This window comes from Debaryomyces hansenii (assembly GCF_000006445.2).
Source record: "Debaryomyces hansenii CBS767 chromosome E complete sequence".
Lineage (NCBI taxonomy): Eukaryota > Fungi > Ascomycota > Pichiomycetes > Serinales > Debaryomycetaceae > Debaryomyces > Debaryomyces hansenii.
This window is the reverse complement of record NC_006047.2, coordinates 1018358-1040329: the sequence shown is the minus strand read 5'-3', so window position 1 is coordinate 1040329 and position 21972 is coordinate 1018358. Positions and strand designations below refer to the sequence as shown.

The 21972-nt window shown below is 33.9% G+C and overlaps 12 protein-coding genes across 12 annotated transcripts; 5 read left to right on the top strand and 7 right to left on the bottom strand. All coding sequences in view use genetic code 12, as the record gives it.

Moving 5' to 3' along the window:
* Positions 1-441: 441 nt before the first annotated feature.
* DEHA2E13112g (DEHA2E13112p) lies at positions 442-3513 on the top strand (the record flags this gene model as incomplete). The annotated part of the gene is made up of 1 exon (XM_459876.1): positions 442-3513. The coding sequence occupies one exon, from the start codon at positions 442-444 to the stop codon at positions 3511-3513; it is 3072 nt and encodes a 1023-aa protein (XP_459876.2).
* Positions 3514-3684: 171 nt separating this feature from the next.
* Positions 3685-5202, bottom strand: DEHA2E13090g (DEHA2E13090p; the record flags this gene model as incomplete). The annotated part of the gene is made up of 1 exon (XM_459875.1): positions 3685-5202. One exon carries the CDS (start codon positions 5200-5202, stop codon positions 3685-3687), a length of 1518 nt encoding a protein of 505 aa, XP_459875.2.
* Positions 5203-5326: 124 nt separating this feature from the next.
* Positions 5327-6346, bottom strand: DEHA2E13068g (DEHA2E13068p; the record flags this gene model as incomplete). The annotated part of the gene is made up of 1 exon (XM_459874.1): positions 5327-6346. One exon carries the CDS (start codon positions 6344-6346, stop codon positions 5327-5329), a length of 1020 nt encoding a protein of 339 aa, XP_459874.2.
* A 113-nt stretch (positions 6347-6459) lies between these two features.
* On the bottom strand, positions 6460-7680 carry DEHA2E13046g (DEHA2E13046p; the record flags this gene model as incomplete). The annotated part of the gene is made up of 1 exon (XM_459873.1): positions 6460-7680. The coding sequence occupies one exon, from the start codon at positions 7678-7680 to the stop codon at positions 6460-6462; it is 1221 nt and encodes a 406-aa protein (XP_459873.2).
* A 337-nt stretch (positions 7681-8017) lies between these two features.
* DEHA2E13024g (DEHA2E13024p) lies at positions 8018-9586 on the top strand (the record flags this gene model as incomplete). Its single annotated transcript, XM_002770426.1, has 1 exon — positions 8018-9586. One exon carries the CDS (start codon positions 8018-8020, stop codon positions 9584-9586), a length of 1569 nt encoding a protein of 522 aa, XP_002770472.1.
* Positions 9587-9852: 266 nt separating this feature from the next.
* Positions 9853-11547, top strand: DEHA2E13002g (DEHA2E13002p; the record flags this gene model as incomplete). Its single annotated transcript, XM_459871.2, has 1 exon — positions 9853-11547. The coding sequence occupies one exon, from the start codon at positions 9853-9855 to the stop codon at positions 11545-11547; it is 1695 nt and encodes a 564-aa protein (XP_459871.2).
* A 247-nt stretch (positions 11548-11794) lies between these two features.
* DEHA2E12980g (DEHA2E12980p) lies at positions 11795-13354 on the bottom strand (the record flags this gene model as incomplete). Its single annotated transcript, XM_459870.1, has 1 exon — positions 11795-13354. One exon carries the CDS (start codon positions 13352-13354, stop codon positions 11795-11797), a length of 1560 nt encoding a protein of 519 aa, XP_459870.2.
* Positions 13355-13567: 213 nt separating this feature from the next.
* Positions 13568-16939, top strand: DEHA2E12958g (DEHA2E12958p; the record flags this gene model as incomplete). Its single annotated transcript, XM_459869.1, has 1 exon — positions 13568-16939. The coding sequence occupies one exon, from the start codon at positions 13568-13570 to the stop codon at positions 16937-16939; it is 3372 nt and encodes a 1123-aa protein (XP_459869.2).
* Positions 16940-17069: 130 nt separating this feature from the next.
* On the bottom strand, positions 17070-18002 carry DEHA2E12936g (DEHA2E12936p; the record flags this gene model as incomplete). Its single annotated transcript, XM_459868.1, has 1 exon — positions 17070-18002. The coding sequence occupies one exon, from the start codon at positions 18000-18002 to the stop codon at positions 17070-17072; it is 933 nt and encodes a 310-aa protein (XP_459868.1).
* Positions 18003-18962: 960 nt separating this feature from the next.
* Positions 18963-20219, top strand: DEHA2E12914g (DEHA2E12914p; the record flags this gene model as incomplete). The annotated part of the gene is made up of 1 exon (XM_459867.1): positions 18963-20219. One exon carries the CDS (start codon positions 18963-18965, stop codon positions 20217-20219), a length of 1257 nt encoding a protein of 418 aa, XP_459867.2.
* Positions 20220-20257: 38 nt separating this feature from the next.
* DEHA2E12892g (DEHA2E12892p) lies at positions 20258-21166 on the bottom strand (the record flags this gene model as incomplete). The annotated part of the gene is made up of 1 exon (XM_459866.1): positions 20258-21166. One exon carries the CDS (start codon positions 21164-21166, stop codon positions 20258-20260), a length of 909 nt encoding a protein of 302 aa, XP_459866.1.
* Positions 21167-21515: 349 nt separating this feature from the next.
* On the bottom strand, positions 21516-21719 carry DEHA2E12870g (DEHA2E12870p; the record flags this gene model as incomplete). The annotated part of the gene is made up of 1 exon (XM_002770425.1): positions 21516-21719. The coding sequence occupies one exon, from the start codon at positions 21717-21719 to the stop codon at positions 21516-21518; it is 204 nt and encodes a 67-aa protein (XP_002770471.1).
* Positions 21720-21972: the final 253 nt, after the last annotated feature.

Genomic DNA, 21972 nt, shown 5'->3' with positions numbered 1-21972 from the left:
CACCTATCCGCCCCGATATATTTAAATAAGGAGGCTCTAAGAATTACATTCTATCCAAGGTCTAAAGTGACCAGCTAATAGGAAACAGTATAAATACACGTTACTGTAATACTAGTCCTTGATAAATTAAAGCCATTCCTTTGATTACCACAGTATATCATTTTTCTCGGGAGAAAAAAATTGTACATTTTAGCGGCTGCGGTCCACGTCAGACTGAACTAAACCACTAATTCTATCTTTTAACTTAGAGATATCTGAACATAGAGATATTCAGTCTCGTTATCGGAAATCGAATATTTAAGTTGCTTTGTTTAATACTGCATTATCGTTTTTCACTACTATATGTCTAGACTTGATCAAGATATCATATGAAAAGTTCATACAATCAGTGTTTTCAAGTAATATAGTATCACGAGTATAGAAAGAGAAGGTCTTACTACGATGGTGGCAGCTATTGCACGTATATTTATTCTATTAGGACTTATGATAGCATATGCGCAGGGCGCTCTTGTATCCACATACCAGTGCGCTGGGGTGAGTAAGTATAATTTTAAGCTTGCACCATTTGTTATAGATGTGGCCTTGGATGAAGAAGCAGAAATCTTGAAATTTTTCATCAATTCTAAAGTATATGATTCATCTTCAATGTCTAATGAGGGTGTCATAATTAATGATGTCAATACTACAACAAATAAATACACCACATTTCATGTTGATATAAAATTCATGGGTAAAACTTTCATTAATGAAGATGTAAGGTTTTGCGATATGTTAGCAGTGAAACATACAGAAGACTACATTTCAAGTCCAAGAAAGATAGAGGAGATAGAAAACAATCTTGCTACTTATTCAGGGGCCATAGCAAGCAAATACTTAAATAAAGATGCTTCTCATTCAGGAAATGATGAAACTTATTCTTTAGCGACGTCGAATAAAACAATTGAAAGCTTTTTTGACAATTCAACGGGAAGTCTAGTACAATGCCCGCTATATGCAAATGACTCGATTGTGATGTATTACGAAGTTGATATTAGTGACCATTATCTTAAACTAGGTAGCTACACCGTTAATTTCTATGTGTTTGCGAATGATGATTCATCTGAGTTAATTGGTTGCAATAGAGCATATGTTACCCCAGAGCATTCAAATGACGTAAAAGCTACCCTTTCTATAGGTGTCCCAGTCTTGTTAGTCGTCACAGGATTGATAAATTTTTTCACGGTGATTTATTCATCCCATCAAGAGTCGTCAAATCCATTTTTGTTTGTGGCGTCCACAATATGTAATGAAAATTTATTGAAACAGTTAGATGCAACGGTTGAAGAAATTATCACTTACCTACAATTTGCACTATTCATTGGAGGGCTAGATTTGCAGTATCCAGGTTTCTATCAACCTTTAGTCGGTCAAATCCGTTGGTGTGCATTAATGGGGTTTGGGTTTTTTCGAAACGGAATGTCTCGGCATACAGAACTGGATAATATCTATGTTACTTTAAATCTAGATGGTTTAAAAAACTTAGCAACGTATAGTAATGATCTCTCGTTCTACGATTGTTGGCCAAACTTCATACTTGCATTAGTTATTTGGACACTTATAATGATTGTGGCACATCAACTCTTTTTGATACTAAGAATATCATTTAGTTGGTTCTATAATCGAAAACGGAAAAATTGTGGTACCAGAAACCATGAAAAATGCCTGGTTTCAAGCTCAAATGACTTAGACTATGAGTTCACAATGAAGAAAAATCTTTATCATATATTAGGTCAAGTATTGAAGAATTTTTTCACTATGTTTGGTTTTCCCTTTTTAGTTTTAACTTCATTCATGCTTTATAATGCTGGTACCGTAGGTGGAAAATATAAATATTTCGCTAATGAATCTAACCTCCGGAGTAATATATTCAGTGCTTCAGTTCCATATGATAAAATATTTTCACCGAATCTTATTATAAATCCCTCTGATGAAATGGGATCAGATTCAAATAGTTTAACTGGAAACAGTTTAAATTTTACTACTCAAAGCTTTGCACCTAATTCCACAGGGGTTGTGAAAAGTTCTGGAAACTACATCAAGATGCCTATTGGAAGTATGATTGTTGGTTCAATTTTAGTAGCATTGTGGGTGGGATTGGCCCTTTTCTTCGTGTTTAACTATCTAATAACTGTTAATAATTGGAGAATTTGTATTAATAAAAAGGTCTCTCACTTATATACATCAATGAAATCGATTTTAATGTGGGGCTTTTGTTATTGCAAATACCACCCTGACAAGGTTTACTTTGTCATCATTGATCTACTGATGCTTTTTATTAAACTGTTGATTATCGGATGTTTACAGTCTTATGGGTCCGTACAAGTTTCACTATTGATAGTCATTGAATTTATTGGTTTAGCTTTATTATTCGTATTGAAGCCATACTTCGTTAAGATGACTTGGACTACGTCAAGGTGGATCCTACCTGTTGCCAAACTTTTGGTAACTTGCTTATGTATACCTTATATTAGACATTTGAACCTTAGTGAATCTACTAGAACATATGTTTCCTTTGTTCAGTTGTCAGTCCATGTATTTGTGGCTATTGTCTTCACCATTCACTTACTTTACTGTCTTATTATTACCGTACTTTCTATACTTAGGAAAAGACGAGATAAAGTACAATATGAAAAATGTGTTGGCAACTACAAGCAGTATAACAGCATTGAAGAATTTAATACTCAATTCGAATATCATCCTGTTGTTAACTCAATTCCATTATTGCTTCATGAGTCTGAATGTAATATTCCTAATAAATGTGGTTATATTAAACAAACTCGAAAAAATAAAACTGAAGAAACTGAAAATGATATGGAAGAAGAAGATCCATATTATAGAACAAGAAGTGAAAAGCAATTAAAAAATATACATGATCAAATTCACAATGGTTCTCGAGCAAAGATTAGAGATCATAGCGACTTCATTCTTGGAGATGACTTAGAAAGCATACAGGATTCTATACTTCATTCAACAACCCAATCTATTTTGTCTTTTCAACAACAACAACAATATTCAAACTTAAGAAAACGAAAGAATGATTACACATTTCGTGAGGGTGATTTAATATATAAGAAATATTTTTTTGATGATTCAATTGACCCTGAAATCAAGGCCTTATGGGCATCTAGAAATAACTGGAATTTTCTAAACACTCACCAGCCGCATTCTGATTCCAAGAAAGATATTAAACAAAAGGTTGATGATAATTTATTGAGAAGACATAATGATACTTCAGAACATCATTATTGGGATCATTTGATCAATAAGATAAAAAGCTTATTTTCTTTTAAACCTTTCGGTAGCAAAAAGCCAGATGAGAACAGCTTCCAGGTCTCCAGACCTAGACCATTAACAGTTAAGCCTTACGGTTATTCTCCTGAAGAAGATCGAGATTCCACAAAAAATTCCGATCAATTTTCGAGTTTTTCATCTCCATCAACCTCAACACTTCAAAATAACAAAAATATCACATAACAATCACGATGATGCACATAAATAAGAAATCTGATTGTTTTATATTTTGTCTGGACGTTTATTTCGTAATAATTATTTTTTGGTGTACTTTTCGTTCATTTCATTTACATTAATATACTTCTAATTTATATTAATAGTCTAAAAATAAAATATACATATTGATTTAGAGTACTATTTTAACTTGTTTTTTTTTATCTTGCGGTTATTATCAGTAATATCAGTCCCATTTATCCTTTTCTTTGTGATGTTTCGTATCAACTTCCCATCATCTATAAATTTATATGAGCTTTCCTCGTCGCTGAAAACTTTCTCAAAATCTAAGCAATTTTTTAAAGATTTACATTCTGATTTCAATACTACCTTCGCCATTTCGGCCCTAGTTTTCACAATGCCAGTCTCAGAATTACAGTCTATTTTGACCAAATATTCTTGAATTCTTGACCTCATAATGCCCTCGTAATTCTCCAAGAATGATTTAGTTAATTTTTTCGATTCTATCAATTGATAACACTTTTTGGAAACCCTAGAAATTAATTCAGATTTTGATTCGGAATTCAGAAAATCTAGAGAATCTGATCTATAAAGTAGCGCAACTATTGACAAGATTTGAATAATAAATATCAATTCTAAAATAACTTGGGAATCATTAAAACAGTCATAAGAATCGAGTACAATTTTGGCGAAATTCTCTTCCTCATCATCTTCCGCAATTTTATCCAATATGACAAATGTATCTTGTACAAGTGACGATGTTAATCCCAATCTATTGATAAAGTAGTCTTTTATAGTTTTCAATGGTATTTCGCCGAAATCCAATTCCGAACCATTTGTTTCAACATATCCATACCTTCTTAAAATTTCACTATTTGGATGATCAGAATAGGTATTATAAATCTGCTCGCCTTTTTTAATTGGTTTTACACTCTTCATAACTAATACTCCAGGTGTGTATACTAAACTAGCATTGTGAAGCTTGGTGTCGGCATTCAAAATATCCGCTAGTGGAACCATTGATTTATAATAGTTGCCATTTAATATTGTTCCGTCACCCTCGTCATCCTCCTCTTCATCATCTTCCGCTTCATCATCTTCAACTTGATTAAATTCAGGTCTCTCTACATCAAAGGAATATGACATTATCAATGATGCCACCTTGTGGTATTCCTCGAGAGTAACTTTAAATAATTCTGGAATATTTAAGTCTTCCACAACTTTTGGGAACAATTTATTGTACATGGCTTCAGCTTCATCCTTACCAATTCTATCTATTATCAATGACGGTGAGAGATCGGCTAACTGTTCGTGAGACCAAAACATAAGTTGGTTAAATTTGTAATTCTGGGTGTCTTTTATGGGCAAAGTATTGAAATAAGCACTCCATTTACTCTTACCATTAACCTTTAATTCATATAACAATACAATAATTAGTGCTTCCCACTGATTCAAACTCAATAATCCATCCCGTGCTTTCGAGTTTGTTTTTGTTAAACTGCAATTATCAATGTTGATTATCGTCTCTCTAGGGATAGAGAAGAGCTCTTCATCTTCTTCAATATCTTCATTTGCAACCATACCCCTTCCCTGGTTGTCTTTCCTTAGGTCTTTCACCACTAATTTTGATGAAATAGTCACATTTTCCTCGGAAAGCCATTCTAAGAACTTATTAGTTATATCGTCAAACGAAAGCATCGTGGTATTCTTTCAATAAATGCAGATCGTGAAATATATTTTTTTTATTTTTTCGCATCTCCAAATTTATTAGAACTACATATTTCTTACTATTTACATTTTTCATGTAAACTATGAAGAAGAATCAATTTAAAGACTTTATATAGATTTTGCTTGGTTTTTTGCAATTAGGGCTCAGAGATAACGATTTTATATTTTTATAACTGTCATCACTAGTAGCAATGCCTATTAATTTGTTGTCAAAACTAATATCTGTTTTAACGATACTTTGGGTGTTACCATGATCGTCCTCGAATCTAGGAAATTGTTTTATTCTTTTTCTTTTTTGCCAGTTCCACATACAAAGATATCCATCAGATCCAGCTGTGAAAAGTGTATTATTTCCTTTGTTAAATGCTATAGAATTTATAGGATAAACCAAATCGGTTTGTGATTGTTTATCACTAAATCTATGGCATTTGAATGCAAATTTTTTAGATTGGATTTCTTCTGTGGGATCGAAATACTCAATAGCCACCCTTCCATCAATGCTGGAAATGGCAAATCCTTCTCCTGTAGGAAAGTTTTTTAGATCTTTTATTTGATATTTTAATCCACTTTCACGCACCTGGTAAGGTTGATTCCAATTTCTATGATCATATATTTCAATGCTCCTCCCAGACATTCCAACTGTTAAATATTCACTGGTTGTATCCATACAAAATATTTTATTTGACAATTTCCTTGATAAAATTGGTGTTCTCTTCCGTGTGTCAATAAACTGCAACTTGCCATTAAAGTCACTCGCTGCTAGTATATGCGGTTGGTTTTCAATAGTTTTCAAGTTGTTTATACTCAGATCGGTTTCAGTCTTTTCACCAATATTTTCATTACCTATTTTTAAATTTTCGTAGTCAATCTGCCTAATAGTCCCATCTAGCCCTCCAACATATGTAGAATTGCCCAATCCATAAGCTATACTCAACATCGGTACATTAGAATGGAATTCTGTAAGCATTGAGATATGGCCAATGTCTGAACAATCGTAAAGCAAAACCCTACCGTCCCATGATGATACTAAAAGCTGATTTTGAATAGGCGAGAATTTAATATCAGATATAATATCTAAGTCTAGCGGTGCTTGTATTGATATTAAAGAAGCCATTAGTCTTATTATTATACACTGATTAAATATTTATATAGATCTATTATATTAAAGTATCACAAAATACGACATCACCAATGTGAACGACATTATAAGAATTGTATTGATAGCAGTTAGACTTTGGGATAATTATTGGTTATTTTCAATCTTATGATCTCCGCTGGATCCTGATCGGGTTCAACCCATTCAAAATTTTCACCATGTGTATACCAAAATTCTAAAAACATCAATTCCTCCTGAATATCATTAAGAACCATTTTACGTTTACGTATTTCTTGTCTGATAAATCCCTGTAGCTTTAATATTTCAGAGTCTTCATTGGAAATATTTGTATCATCGATTGGTAAAAGACTATTAGTGTTAGGTAATTCAATGATATAATCATTTTGATGAAAAATATTCAAGTTTGAGATTTGCCGTACTTTACTGTGATGAAAGTTTTTGATATTAATTTCATTATGCTCTTCAAAATGGGTGATGATTTTGTTTATTGCAAGAATTTCATTCTGGTGGCTGTTAATATAGATGAAATTGTTATATGGCCTCCAACTAACCCTACCTAAATGTGCTACCAAATTGACCTTCATAATATACCAGATTATACACAACGGTACTCCTAGATTCAAGAATACTAGGTAAAATAAAGGAAATGAAGGAAGTAGAAAGCCTTCTAGTATAGTAACTGCCAAACTTGATAGTAATATAGATCCTAGTGATGTATAGTTGACCCTTTTGCAAAATTTTAAATACTCTTCAGAGCAATAAGTCAAATCAATTAATTTAAAGCAGTTGTAGTAGTCCTTTTCTGTCAATAGTACATTAAGTGCAGTTTGAACCACTGACTTATTTACTCGTTCCTTCTTTAAATTACGCTGAAAGTTTTCTCGAACAGTCTTTATCAAATGATGGATATTCCTTGTTCTTGGTTCTATTAGAAGGTAGGATTTCACTATCTCGTCGTTAATGTATGTCTCATTGCTATAATTATTAAAAACTTCTTGTATCTTTGTTTCCATATCATTATTAGAAAATGTCAAAATGTCAAGAAAATTCGTGCTTTTGTTTCGTTGATTTGTGTTGAATCCAATTTTTGAATTCACCCTAGTATTCTGCCCCTGTAAGCTTCTGTTGGCTTTAATGTAATTAATGAATAAGCCTCCCGGTATTGATTCTTTATATTTCTTTGGAGGATACAACTTGTAAAACAGGTTCAATCTCTTAGATAAAGTTTCATAATTCAAAGGACTTCTAGAGAAGTATTGCCCATTATATCTTGTAGAATAATATGCCCGTGATATTCTGAATATGCTATATCTAACTCCATTTTTAATCATTATTCATTTTAATGAAATCGAGATGAGTTCAGTATTGCTCGTATGGAACTAATTAATTGACTGAAATATGATACTGAATTTCCATAATCAATCTACACTTCGTGATTACAAATTGTAGACTATTTTAATGTATAACTTATATTAGCTTTATTTGATTACCCTGTACGTAGGTTAATATGAATAAAGAAAGAATTATTCATTTCCAATAACATTTCCCAATGCGTAATAATTCAAAATACAAATCATATCGCACTATGCTTGAATACAAAATATCACTAAATTATAATGTTTATTTTTCTAACATCGAGCTCTATTAGACATATTTATATATATAGGAATGGAAAGACCTAAAGATACCAAAGAGCAAGAAGAGGATGTGGCATCAAGCTTTTCCTATGCCAAATCAGACAATTTGAATTTATCGCTGGCTGAAATGGACACAATGTCAGAACATGCTAAGCCAGAATCTATGTATTCAGATTCCACTCCTTCTACTAAAAGTCATACGACCAATACGATCGATCAATCGATAATTTCAGAAAACTCTAAGTCGGGCTCGGGTTCTGGTTTTACTTTCAATGGGACTCCAAACTCTAATAAAGAGCTAAAAGGATTCGGTCCCCCAGTGATGCTGGGAAAAAGGTCATCAATGGTATCCCAGTTATCTGATTATTCGGCCAAGGGAAATCATATTGCGCAACCGGTCTCAGTAAAGGTGGTGAATCAAGACGTGAATCCTACTGTTAGCAGAAAGTATTACCGTTTCGACGAAATAGATGATGAGCAGGATGTTGAAGGAGGTGATGAACAGGACCAAGCTGAATCTGTCAACACAATTCCCGATGATGCGATTAAATTGGGTAAGTTGAAAACAAAACCAGGTATTACTTGTGAAAAGTTGGAACCTGATATGACTTTTAATACCAATGTTGAAAGTTCAGTTCCACCTAGATCTTCACGCAGGCCGAAAAGTGAAGTTTTGACTACCACCAATGAATTGGATAAAGATATCGAAAAATTTAACAAGAACAAGGTTAAGGCTCACAACAAACGTTCATCAATTGCTATAAGTGATGATCTTGATAAACTCATGGAAAGTGCCAACTCTATTACGCTGCAATTCTATGTATACAAAACTGTCGACGACAAGATAAAGTACCATGAGGGAAAATCACTTTCCGAGAGAGAACAGGAAGAAAAGGAAGCAGAATACTTAGACGAAACGGTGGGTACAGCTCAATCGAACCAAGATGCCGGACACAGCTCGAATTCGTTTCTTTCAAGAGCTGTTTCTAATCGCACCACCGATAGCTATCGCACTGCAGACATAATGGGCCCCGACCCCATGTCCGATAACCGTCTCCCCAAGGCATCTTTGCCCCCAAGACCAACTGCCGATAATGTACAGCGAGCAAGACAGGTATCTAACCAGATCAGCGAACAGCAAAAGCAAGTCCAGGATCCACTACCCCCATCTGGCACTGCAGAATCCCTACGTGGCACACCTGTAGCCTCACCTAAGGATGACGACGAATACTACGATATAGACGAGCCCATGGTGCTTGAAAAGCCCGCAAGAGGTAAATCGGTCAAAGACTCCACACGCAGCATGAAGAAAGTTAAGCATAAAAAGGCCAAATCAAAGCGTGTAAGATCCCTGTCCACTCCCGGATTGAGGCCATTCTCCTACCATACATTAATTAACCTACTTGAGAGCACCAATGGGACCATTATTGGCGAAGAATTTGATCAGCTAAACTTACCAATCAAAGAAAAGCAATTGATCGAAAAGATCGTTGATTCCTTATCTAGACTCACCTCTGACATGGTTCTTGACGAAAATAGATACGACATTGGAATAGCTAGACTAGAAAAAGCCCATAGGGCTCTTGAGGGTTTTATATAGTCTTAGATTTAGATATATATATATATATATACATTTACGCTACTATACTATAACTTTATGTCAAAATTCTGAAGGTGTTTTATTTTTTCTGTACGGCTTTTTTGCAATAATTTTAACAAAAGTAAGCGATTGTTATGTGCAGTATGCAAGCGCACATTCGTGGGTCATCATTGTCATAATAAAAGATAACAAGCACGCTGGTTAGTGGAGTCATCCTTATTCATAGTTTGAATTATACAAGTTGAACGACATAGAGCTGTTTTAATATGGCTCTTTCCAATCCTTTCCACAAATCTGGTAGAAGTCAGGCAGTATCACCGTCAAATCCATCGGAAACAAATCAGAGACAAGAAACCCATCCAGCACCTGTGAATTTTTATAAAAACCCAAATGGCATTATGAACTCAACCTCACCGCTCAAAGTGAATGTTAATATGATGAACCATAGCGACGAAGAATTAGACAAGCGAGGCGTGTCATTGGGAGAGCCGTTTAACTTGGTACCATCCCCAAGCATATCGAGCTCGAAGATTAATTTTGACAAAATCACACAATTACCAACTCCTATAATTAATAATAACAGTGGGTCTTTTGCTAATTTCAGTCCCCCCAAAGACCAATATCTTGATATCCAGAAGTCGCGTAATGTGAAAACCTTAGATACTGGTAGAGTGGTGTCTGAATACAGGCCGATGCTAACGGGCCATCAAAATTTGGATACACATACTCCCAGCAAAAGGTTTGTTTCCAACCCACTCAATGATTCTTCTGCTTCTACTGGGTCTATTCCAGTGTCTAATATTCCAAGCCCACCCGATGAAGATCAGTCGAGGTTCTCCAATCACCATTTTTACTCCATTAACCGTGATAGAGTGTATAATTTTGAGGAAGAGATAGGATCTGGTAATTTTAGTACCGTTGTATTAGGAACCAACGTAGAAGATGCTGAAGACAAGGTTGCAATTAAAATAATTTCCATTCCACTTGAAAATATGGATGAAATTTATAATTTTAAATTCTTTATAAAGAGAGAATTAAACATATTGCATAATATTAACCATCCTTGCATAATTCGCTTGCTTGACTATAATTTGAACTTAAGTATAGCGAAATCTGAAATTGAAAACCCACATGCTATTGAGAGCGAAAACGCGTCTGAAGAAGACCTTTCTTTGCAAAGAGATATTAATAATCTCAAGTCAAATAATGATCAATTAGTATTTTTGAAGTATTGCCCTGGTGGTAACTTGTTTCAATTCCTGTTCGAAAACTATAAGCCGTATCATGCTGATCTATCTTACTGGTTGATTATTCAAAGAATTGTGAGTGAGATGATTGTCGCCATTTCGTATTTGCATTTTAATGATATCATTCATCGTGATATTAAATTAGAGAATATTTTGCTTAACTATAAGCTTGACGAGCTTCTGAGTATTAGTCAATTAGGCAATTCATTCGAAGACCCTGTAATTAATGTGACTGATTTTGGTCTCTCGAAGAAATTGAAGTCGTCAGACGAATTATTGACTACCAGATGCGGTTCTCAAGATTATATTTCGCCAGAATTGTTAATGGGGTTGAAATATGATGGTAAGCTTACCGATTCCTGGTCTGTTGGCGTTCTAATTTATGCACTTCTTGAGAATAGATTGCCATTTGATATCCCACCTTTTACTACGTCAAGCCCTACCGGGGTATCTCCATCTGTCATTAAAAGAAAAAGAGCAAAAAATAATGTAGCTCACAGAATTGCTATGATTGATTGGGATTGGTTTAAGGTCACAAATATGTTGAACGATTCCCTGATAGACAATTCTACTAAGCAAATTTTGCTCAATCTTAAGCATACAGTCGATCGTCTTTTGGTTCGAAAAGACAAAAGAACAAAGATTCAAGATTTACTAACCCATCAGGATTTTGATTGGATTTCTAAGTCCGTTCCTGACAGCTTTAAATTTTAAAAGCGACAAAATAATTTTCCCATAAAACACTAATACCTGTTTCATACTGTTTCTTCTCATTTCCTTGACTTTTTACCGTTAAACCATTGGTTCTACGACCATTTCAACAAAAGCTTTTTTATGTTTCATTCATTCATTCATTCGAGCCTACAAGGATATATATCTATTTTTAGTAGTTTAATATTCATTCGTTGGATATATTTGTAATAATAACTTTCATATATAAAAACTAACAACATATCTGTAATTAATAGAAGTATTCAATTTCCCTATTCTTCCATTTACGATCCACTCTCCAGTCATAATCATTAATGATTTTTACTCCACCGTTGAATATAAATTTATTGCTATCACTGATGAATATATTTGCCGTAGATAACCACGAGTACTTCGTAAAGTCATATGCACCCATTAAACTATACTTTTGAGTGAGGTCGATTTGTTTCATTCTAAGGGGAAATTGTACACCGTTTAGACTTGAAAAGTTGTTATTGCTGAGGCATAAAGTCAGAATATTGCATGGGAATTTCATTGTTGAAATTTTCGTGATATTATTACTGCTCAAATTAACTTCTCTTAACGTCTTTGCTAACTTAAATTTATGAACATTTCTGAACTTCTGTAAAGTTATAATCAACTTTTGTAACTTTGGAGGGCATTTAAAGTTTTCACATTGAAAAATCCCTCCACCGCCTTGTAAAACCAAGGAGTCTAAATTTCTAGGAAAAGCTATGTTGTCAAACTTAAATGGTAGATCTCCTCTTAAAGTTAAACAAATTAAAGTTTCAGGTAGGCTTTGGAAATCAATTGAAAGATAAGGTAGATATTTGTCCTGGATATAAAGCAGATGAAGCAGGGGTGGGCACTTGAATCCGTACCCAAATTCATTGGAAAGATCAATTAATTTCAATCTTTCCAAATTATGTAGTTCTCGTAATTTCAAATTATCAACCTTTAACTCCACACTATCCAACACTAATGACACCAAAGTACTCGACCAGTTCTGCAGGACAAAGTTTGAAATCTCTGGGATATTACATAAAGCTAACTCCTCTATTACTGGTAAACGTACGCCAAGACAATTGTTGAATGTTGAATTCTTTAGTCTTAATGATTTGGTATTGTCTGGAAGCTTCTTGCCATTCAATTGAACATCTTTAAATACAAAGTTCTCAACACTCTGTGGTAAATAATCAACTTTGGAGTGCTGGTGAAAATCATTTAAATCAAGGCATTGAAGGCTATCAAATAAAGTTGCAACATATGATAAATCAATATTTATTACAGAACCCAAAAATATTATTCCTCTAGTTCGAGGACCTATACCAACGGCCAAATTGCGAAGAAAGATCGATACTTCTTCAGTTGAAAATTCTTTGATGGATCTAACTACTAAATCAAACCTACTGCTTGTAAACCGTCTCTTATGTCTCTCATTCTTGAGAAAATCAAACATCTCCTCATGAATTTCAACAAATGCTTTTTCTTTCGACAAAATTAAATCAAATACTATAGATTTCGGAAAAATGTTGCTGCCATATGATTCATCAAACATCATAATGCCTTTCAAAAATTGAATACACTCTGTTGGACCTAGATAAACATGATCGTTTTCAGACAATAATTCATTACGAAGAGTGTCTGAAATAATGATTTTTTTCTCTGAAAGCTTTACATAAGTAGCAAATAGTATAGATTTATCGTGAAAATCAAAGAACGTCTTTATGAGTGTCTCTAAATCTCGATTCGATAAATAATTTTCTACCTGGAAGAGTATGTCATACGGCAAGCTTGAAATTAGTGACATCCTGTCAAACTCTGCTCTGCTTGAATCGATTCTACCTAAGCACTATCCCTTCCTCTTTTTCAACAATATCGTATATACACATTTTCAATACACTTCAAATTGCTTTGATTTGATAATGGATGATCACTGCTGTATCTATAGACATTTTCAACATGAACTCACATACATTAACCTGAGAGCTAAATTCGGAATAACTGCAAAAAGTAACCAGAAATGTCGCTTCTCAGTATTGACGACATTTTCATTCCCACCTCCGACTTATTAAACCATTCACATAACAATAAAAGATTAAATTACAACCAGGCTAAACAAACTTTGTTGTTAAATATGAATGGGTCATATCCATCTAGTAATAATCCCATACTGAATGGGGAGCCATGTGATGCAAAATCTAACCATCTTGGCGGGGAAATGCACAACGGAGTAGGATCAAAGTTGGAGAATGGAATACTAAAGAAAGCACCAGATATACCACATATAACGAATAATATTATCCCACTATCTAATGTTTTGAAATTTTATACACAAGAAGCATACAAACAGTTAACAACAGCCATAGAGAATTTATCGAGTACTAAAGATACCGAAAATGATTCTAGTAGGAAGAAGTTCTTCTTGAATTTAATTATATCCCTAAGACAAGACTTTATTAAAATATATACTTTGGTCAAATGGGCTAGTTCGTCGAAGGATATATCTAAACTAATTGATTTATTGAATTGGTTTAGGTCTCAAGATTTTTATTTTGAACAATTAGGATACGGATTAAATGAACTTAATAGGTATTCGGGAGCAAAATTACCAAATTCTGACATAATAACAAGTTTGGAAGTGTTTATAAAGAAGAGACCACAGTTGCCGTCATATAATTTGATCAGTACTCCACCCATATCGTCTGAGAAAACTTTGGAAGTCTTGAAGGATTTAAACTTAACATTAATGACTAGAATGGCATTGATAAACAATTTACCAAAACGGTTCATTAATAACTACGAAATAAGAGATGGTAGAGTATATTTTACTATACAAAATGAATTTCAAGTATCTGTCACAGTTGGGAATGATTTGATTATTGAACAAGAAGACGACTATTATAAATCACCGTTCTACTTCATTGACTTCAAGTTTCTATTTGGGATAAACCCAGAGACTGCATTAATTACACATAAAGACAACAAGATAATAACCAAGTTACCAAAGTCATCTTTCCAGAACTTAGAAAAAATTGTAAATACTGTACTATTAAATCTGGGCCTTGGTGGTTTGTATGATCTATTACATAAGTATTCCATTTCATTTAAGCTATACTTAATTGCGAGGCAATTAAAGGATATTTCTATTAACAGTAAATGGAGAAATAATATTCAATTCAAATATCAAAATGGTAAATCATTAATCTTAATCAATTATTGGTCAAGTCATTATCTATCCAGAAACTGGAAATCGTTTATTGAATTGGGCATTGATAAAAATTACAACTTGAATTTTAGATGGTTCAAAAATGGTACATATGAACTAAATCATGGAATATCCGGTATATTTGATAGAAATAATATAAAGAAACAGCTGGACGCTTCTGATGAACAACAAAATAATATCGAGCCAAACGAAGAATCATTGGAAGACTTGAGAGAGGATAATAACGAAGATGAATCTGAACCCCAAGATCTAAGCGTAGACTTGATCTTAAACATAATAGTTAATAAGCACTCCGAAATGTTAATGGATAAAATCTATGAAACTATAGTTAAAAGATTATCTGACCAAGAAGAATATTGCTCATTTATATCATGCCATCAATTATTGCTCAAATTGACTCCTAATAAATCGGTTGTGTTTGCTATCAATCCATTAACTGGGTTTTTTTATTTTATTGATCCTTCCCCAATTCAGAATCAAGTTACGAAAAAGATCAATACTCAATCGTCTAATCATAAGAACAAGCCTTTTTTTAGTGAAAATGATATGGTGGAGAATATTGTTAATCAATTGATCCAACTAAAACTTGAAATGTTTAACAAAGAAATTAATAATAAGTTAATCACCAGTGGATGGATAAATAATGAAATCATCAAGTTGAATGACTATGAAACAATCAAATTATCTAATTTTTTGAATGGTGATAACTTTAACAATTCGAATTATAATAAAATCCAATTTTACAGATGTAAAAATTGGCCACTAAGTTGGTTTTTAAGCAATTTAGTGAGTGGTGATAATTTCAGGACTTTCTGGTGGGTTGCAAGAATTAAGTCTATTAAAGGTGAATGGAAAATTCAATGGGTACAGCAATTGAAATTTGATCAAGAAATGGAAACATCAGATGAATTGACTTTAGATTATAAATTCTTTAATAATTTGTCGAGCTTATGTTCTAATATGATTATTGATCATATGATATTAGAAGAATTGCAAACTAAAAAGATCCAATATATTCAAAAACAATCGAAAGAGAAAGCTGCTGAACTTTTAAATAAATTTCAGATTGATGAGGTTAAGGAAGAAAATATAAAACCTGAAGAGACTAATAATCCATTTGTTTATGAATCTATCATTATGCTTTACAATGATAATAGGTTATTACCAGTTTCCAATTCTTCCACAAGTTTATTCTTGAAAATAAAACTAATTACATTAAATAATTCAACTCAAATGAAACTAAAACTTTTCGGTAACTTGCGGAACATTCCTAATACTTTAGCAGAAACCTTCAATCAATTGAACTTACATATCAGCAAATCGCAAAACTATTTTGAGATCAACGATATTGTCAACCTATCAAACAAAATAAACGATTCATCTATCAAGGAGACTAGGTTGTTAGACTCGATCTTATTGAAATTGAACGTTCTAAATGAATTGATCAAGGTATTGTACCAATTAGATCAAAATAACATTGAGATTGTAAATAGTTCCATTGATAGTATTCAAATTAAGATTGATGAAGAAAGTAATAATTTAACTATTAAGTTACCTGAAATGGATGAAAAGTTTAGCTTGCTTAGTTCTAATACCGAATCAAATGAAATGAAATTAATCATAAGTTACTTAAACAAATATTTGCTGATGACAAGCAAGGTTCAAGAGAATGAAATCATTGGTATAATCAAATATTTTAAAGAGATCACGCCAATAGTTAAAACGATTAAATCTGTCAGAGCTACCTTAGATGAAAAAAATAAAATGAAATTAAGTAACGGACTCAGCAAATTGAATTTTGATGTTGAATTTCAAAACTTGAATTTAATTCAATTCGTTTATTTTTTAAATCATACTAATGTCAACTCAAACAAAAAGATTTTAAAAGATAAAATTGTCATTAAGTTGAATTTTATGAGAAACAGATTTAATAAACAAGATAGATTACTATTGAAACTTTCAATGAAAGACAATTTAAATTCAAGGAATTTAAAGTATAAGAAATTGTTCGAATTGATATACAAAGGAATTAGCGAGGTTGACACCACCAACGGGCTGAAAATTACGAAATTGAATTACGATTTCATTGTTGATAGCCTGCTAATCAACGAACTAATGATTAAAATAACTGATGCTTTTATTCTTTTTCTAAGTGACAATGCATAAGTATTTATTACATAAAAATTACAATAAATATACAAGATTATAATGTATTACCCAAATCCTGAACCCCTAAACCTTAAAAAAATTAAATATACCGAAATCATAAAAATCATAAAAATCATAAACTTACCTTTTAATTAATGTTCTCAAACAAACAACTATGATCTTTCTTAGCGCACCCTTCACATTTATTCAAAGAATCGTTGAACACACATTTAATTTTTCTTCTTCTACATGCACTGCAGGATGATTTTCTAGAGCCTAAAGAAGACACATTTGGCTTCTTCTTACTAATTTTGGATTTGGTAGACGAGACTCCTGAAGAAGTGGATGATATAGATGTAGGTTTCTTTTTATTGTTCAACATTATATCTTCTTTCGTAAATCCCTTACCAAAACAGCATGGCAAGTTTTTAGCATTGCAAGATTTACATGATTTAAATTTAATGAGTTTATCGTTAGATATGATGACATTAGCGCTTTCTTCGATTTCGACTTGCTTGTTCTCGAGTAAGCTAGCAACAATGTGAGATGGGAAGAACTCTTCAAGATTTGCAGTCGATGCCTGCTTAGATAATATAATAATTTCGGCATCACATTTAACTTTTCTAGTACGGCACGAATCACATGATGGCCCCAACCTCTGTCTTCTCTTCCGGGCCTCGGAAGACTCCGAAGCAGTCGAAGTTGGTGGAGAAGATGCAAAGCTAGCGACAGACACTGAATCAGACATAGGGTTGGCCAAAGCAACGGGAGAACTTATGCCAGATAAGTTCATGTTTGATAAGCTTGGAGACGACACAGGTGACGATGACGCGGATGATGAAGTCAACGAAGGAGGGGACGAATGGTTCAAGTTCGACAAGTTTCCTTCAGTTAATCTGATAGTTGTGTAGTCGTTGAATTTAATGTCACTTAATGGAGGCAAAACAATCTGGCCCTTTTCGTTATGGGATTTAGTGAATCCCTGAGGTCTCGAGGGCATAGGCAAGGGTAGCAAAGATATACTGTTCACGTTATGACCCTTATTCATGATCGAGTAACTTAATAAATCGTTAGAAGACATTTTATAAACACTTTAGATCTTCTATATCTTTTTTTTCTAGCTTCTTTGTATGCCACCCTTAACTACGTAGAAATCCTGGCGTCTTTATATAATTGCAAAAATTTCACGGAACATTTCTGGGGTATCCGGACACAAGGGGTGACACAGAAGTCCGATGATGGTCCGAATACACACTATTTGACAGTCTTCCGAGGTAAGCTACAACTACTTTTTTTTCCAACTTTTGGTTCGGTATCATTAGGGCACTGCCAAGGTGTCATACGGCGGCCACTTGAGCCTAAACGACTTGATTTATTGCTGTCTTGCCCGCAGTTCGCTCTCACAAGATACTTGAGAGTCATCGTCATTAAGGAATACCTCGGGATGACTCTCCTGGTAGCACAGGAACTCCAAACGGAGAATCACGGAATGGTCTTTATCCATTTTTCCATTTCGCTGTGCCCTCCACCAAATAACATAAATGGGTGTAGACACTACCTTTTCCCACTAAAATGCAACCGTTTTCACGTCCCGGCGGAAGTTTTTACCAGCAAAAATCTGCCAAACGCAACTTTGGTCCGAGTTAAAAAGTCGCTGAAAGAATGGACATCGGACATAAATATTTTTCCGGGCGTTTAGAATAACGCGCGACATCCTCCGCAACTCTCAGCCGAGGTGAGAATTAAAGGCAGTCGCATCCCTTGATCCGAAATTCTACGGAACGACGCCTTATTTCGTACGACAGCGGTGCGACAGATTTAGCCACTCCGGATTCTTATATTCTCCGAGTGAGTCCGAGGTGTATAGATGTTTTGAGAAGTAAGGATGTGTTTCCAATCAGGTCAAAATTGGACCTGCATGTTCACTTAACTAATACTAAAACTTTATTTACTAAACTTCCGAATTAGGAATTTGGGACATCCCGTCTATCTAAGGAATTCAACTTCAAATATATCAAACACACAGAAAACATAAGGATATATGGTACAGGGACAAGACATGGACGTAGATACGTCATTGAGTACACCTATTAAGAAAATCAAAGGGTTGAGTCTTGGGTCTCCGTTATACCCTAGCTTAAATGATTTTCAACTGGATAATATGGCCAATCAAATGGTCAACAGAGGATATTCACAAACATTAACTAGTAATGTGTTAGAAGAGCTAAACGCAAGGGCAAGTGAACTATCACCAAACATATGTCTGTCGCCATCTAATAATGTGTCAACAACAAGTGCCAGTCGGAGGAACAAAAGGTACTCTGGAATCCACAGAGCTAAATTCAACAAAATGGAATCGATATCAAACCATTACTCCGTCAAGAATAGAGATGCCGATTCTAATATTAATAGAAATGATGTAGGCAAGAGAAACTTGGCCAATATGGATATCATCAATAAAAAGCGAAGAACCTTGATGGGGATGGAACAGACCTTGAAGCTGTCTCCCGTAAAATATACCGTTCCACAGAATAGTTCTCCTATTAAGGAATCACCCCAGAGTAGTCCAATAAAAAAGATCTCTCCATCAAAGAAATCTATGAATCTAAACAAGTTATTAAACGAGGACGAAGGTAAGAGATCTACGTCTCTAGGAATGGCCGGGGTTTCTCCGATAAGAACTCTGTCCGTGCTGTCTATTCCTAAGTTAGCTAAGCCAACTCTGATACCAAAAGATAGTCATAATTCGGCGTCGCCACGCATCAAGCATTCAATCCCTCAATTGCATGCTACGAAATTCACAAATCAGGAGAATAAAGAGAATGCACCAATACCCAGATCACCCTCTTCAAAGTCGCAAAAACTGACATTTAATACTACATTACAAAACAATCCAGCATTATCAAATAAGCAACAGATTCCGGTACTTTCACATAAGCTGTCTATACCATCGTTATCACAAAAGCTGTCAATACCAAAGTTATCTCATAAGCTGTCAATTCCAAAACTATCTCATAAACTGTCAATCCCTTCCCTTTCTCACAAGCAGTCATCATCGACATTCCAAAAACCTCCAAAGCCATTATCAAAATCTAAATCTTCATATCATGATTCAATTAAACTGATACCCAGACAAGAGAAGCAAGCATTTCCTAAATCGAATTCCACAAATCTTAGTGATCAACAACCTAAACGATATACAATTCCAAAACCATTCTCACTATATAACAAGCCTACTATTTCTTCATCTCAAAAATCTTTAAACAAGTTTCAAAGATTTAAAGACAAATTTAATTGAATACATTTGTATATTTCTTGAATATTTACGTATTATACTTAATAAATGTTAGTTTGAACTTTAATTTCACCACCAGTAGATAATATTTGTGCACCACTCCATTTTTCACCAGATTTCAAATTCTTGAATTCTGCAACATGGCCTGGTTCTATGCACAACATGTTCATGTAACCATCCTTTGGCTCGAAATCGGCCAAACCTTCTGATTTTTTGATCCATGGATTCCAAACAACGCTATCAGGCAAGTTCTCTCTTTGAACATTCATTAAAACCTTACCTAATTCGATCATTTGGAAGGTCTTCTGGGTATCAATACCTTTATAGATTCTGTCAAATTCTTCAGTAAAACTAATCATTGGAGCCTTTTCTTCATATGTTTCGCCAATTAACTGATCGTAGCATTTAGCATCGGTAAAATTGTTAACTATTATGTCCGTAATATCTGGGATTTTGAAGTAGGTATGGAATAACCAGTTGAACTTAAAATCTTTATCGCCAGTATTCTCCACTTCTATATTTGTTTTTAAATGATCTTCTCCCAAAGTAATTGACAAGATCAATGTAAAGTCGTATAACCCATCATTCCACAATTTATATAAATCTTGGTCAACTTGTTCTGGACCTAATCCAAATTGAATGGTTACAGGACTTTCAGTAGTTTGTCCCAAAAATTCCCAGGTAGAATTTCTTGCAAATCCATGTTGTGGTAATTTATAGGCTGGATTGCTCTCATCGTTACATTTTCCAAAACATGGGAATACTAATGGAACACCTCCTCTTACTGGCTTGGATCCATCAAGCTTTGCTGCTTTTGATAACCATAATTTTTCATCTCCTTTATTCTCCCACGAAATGATGGTAGCACCGTACTTTAAAATGGTAACTTTAGTGTTTGGGTCGTTTGGAAGTGTCAAAATGACCTCTGTTTCTGTTTCTTCTACTGGCATTGAATAGTTTTATTCTTTCGTTGTCGATTAATTAAGTTTATACTGAACAGGTGTTTTCGATAGTCATACCCATTTGGTATGTGCACGATAATTTGGTATTATAATCCATTTGCATGGTAGTCTACAGTTTTCGTCCTTGTTAGACCTGTATACAATTAATTTACTGCTAATCATACCTCATGTAGCTAGTAGCTGTGCATTGGGAATTTTGGAAATTGTATGAACTTGTAAGGAAAGGGGAGACCATTATGGAAATTGTGTATGTTCGTCTTTATACCTATAGGTAATTTACAATACGTCCCCATTGCGGTATATTTAGTTAATCGGGTTTAGTTTTAGTAATCAGTTGTTATGCATAATATTTCGGATGATTTTCAAAAATTGCAAAAAATTGCCGAGATAATTTGCAAGCATTAACTTCCGAAAATAAACTACTACAAATAAACAAGAAATTATATGTCATATGGTAAATATTAATTAAGTAATCTCGGTGTAGGAAAATCTTTTGGTACAGTTCTAATAAACAAAATAGTCTAGGCGTAAGACGACGCATATCCCGCAGAGAGTAGTAAATCAATAACTTAGCTGCGAAAGTTATGACGCAGATAAATTGGAATCTTTTTAATATTCTCTGTGATTATCACTAATAGTACGTTGTAGAGTCTAAGAACCGATTCTATAGAGAGTATTTGATGGTTTAAGCTGCAGTTTTTAAGCCTAGTTTTCAAACAATATGCGATTCAGCTGATACTGCTTATTTCACGAAGCTTAATTACGCTGGTCGTCCATATATCTTCTCCACCACC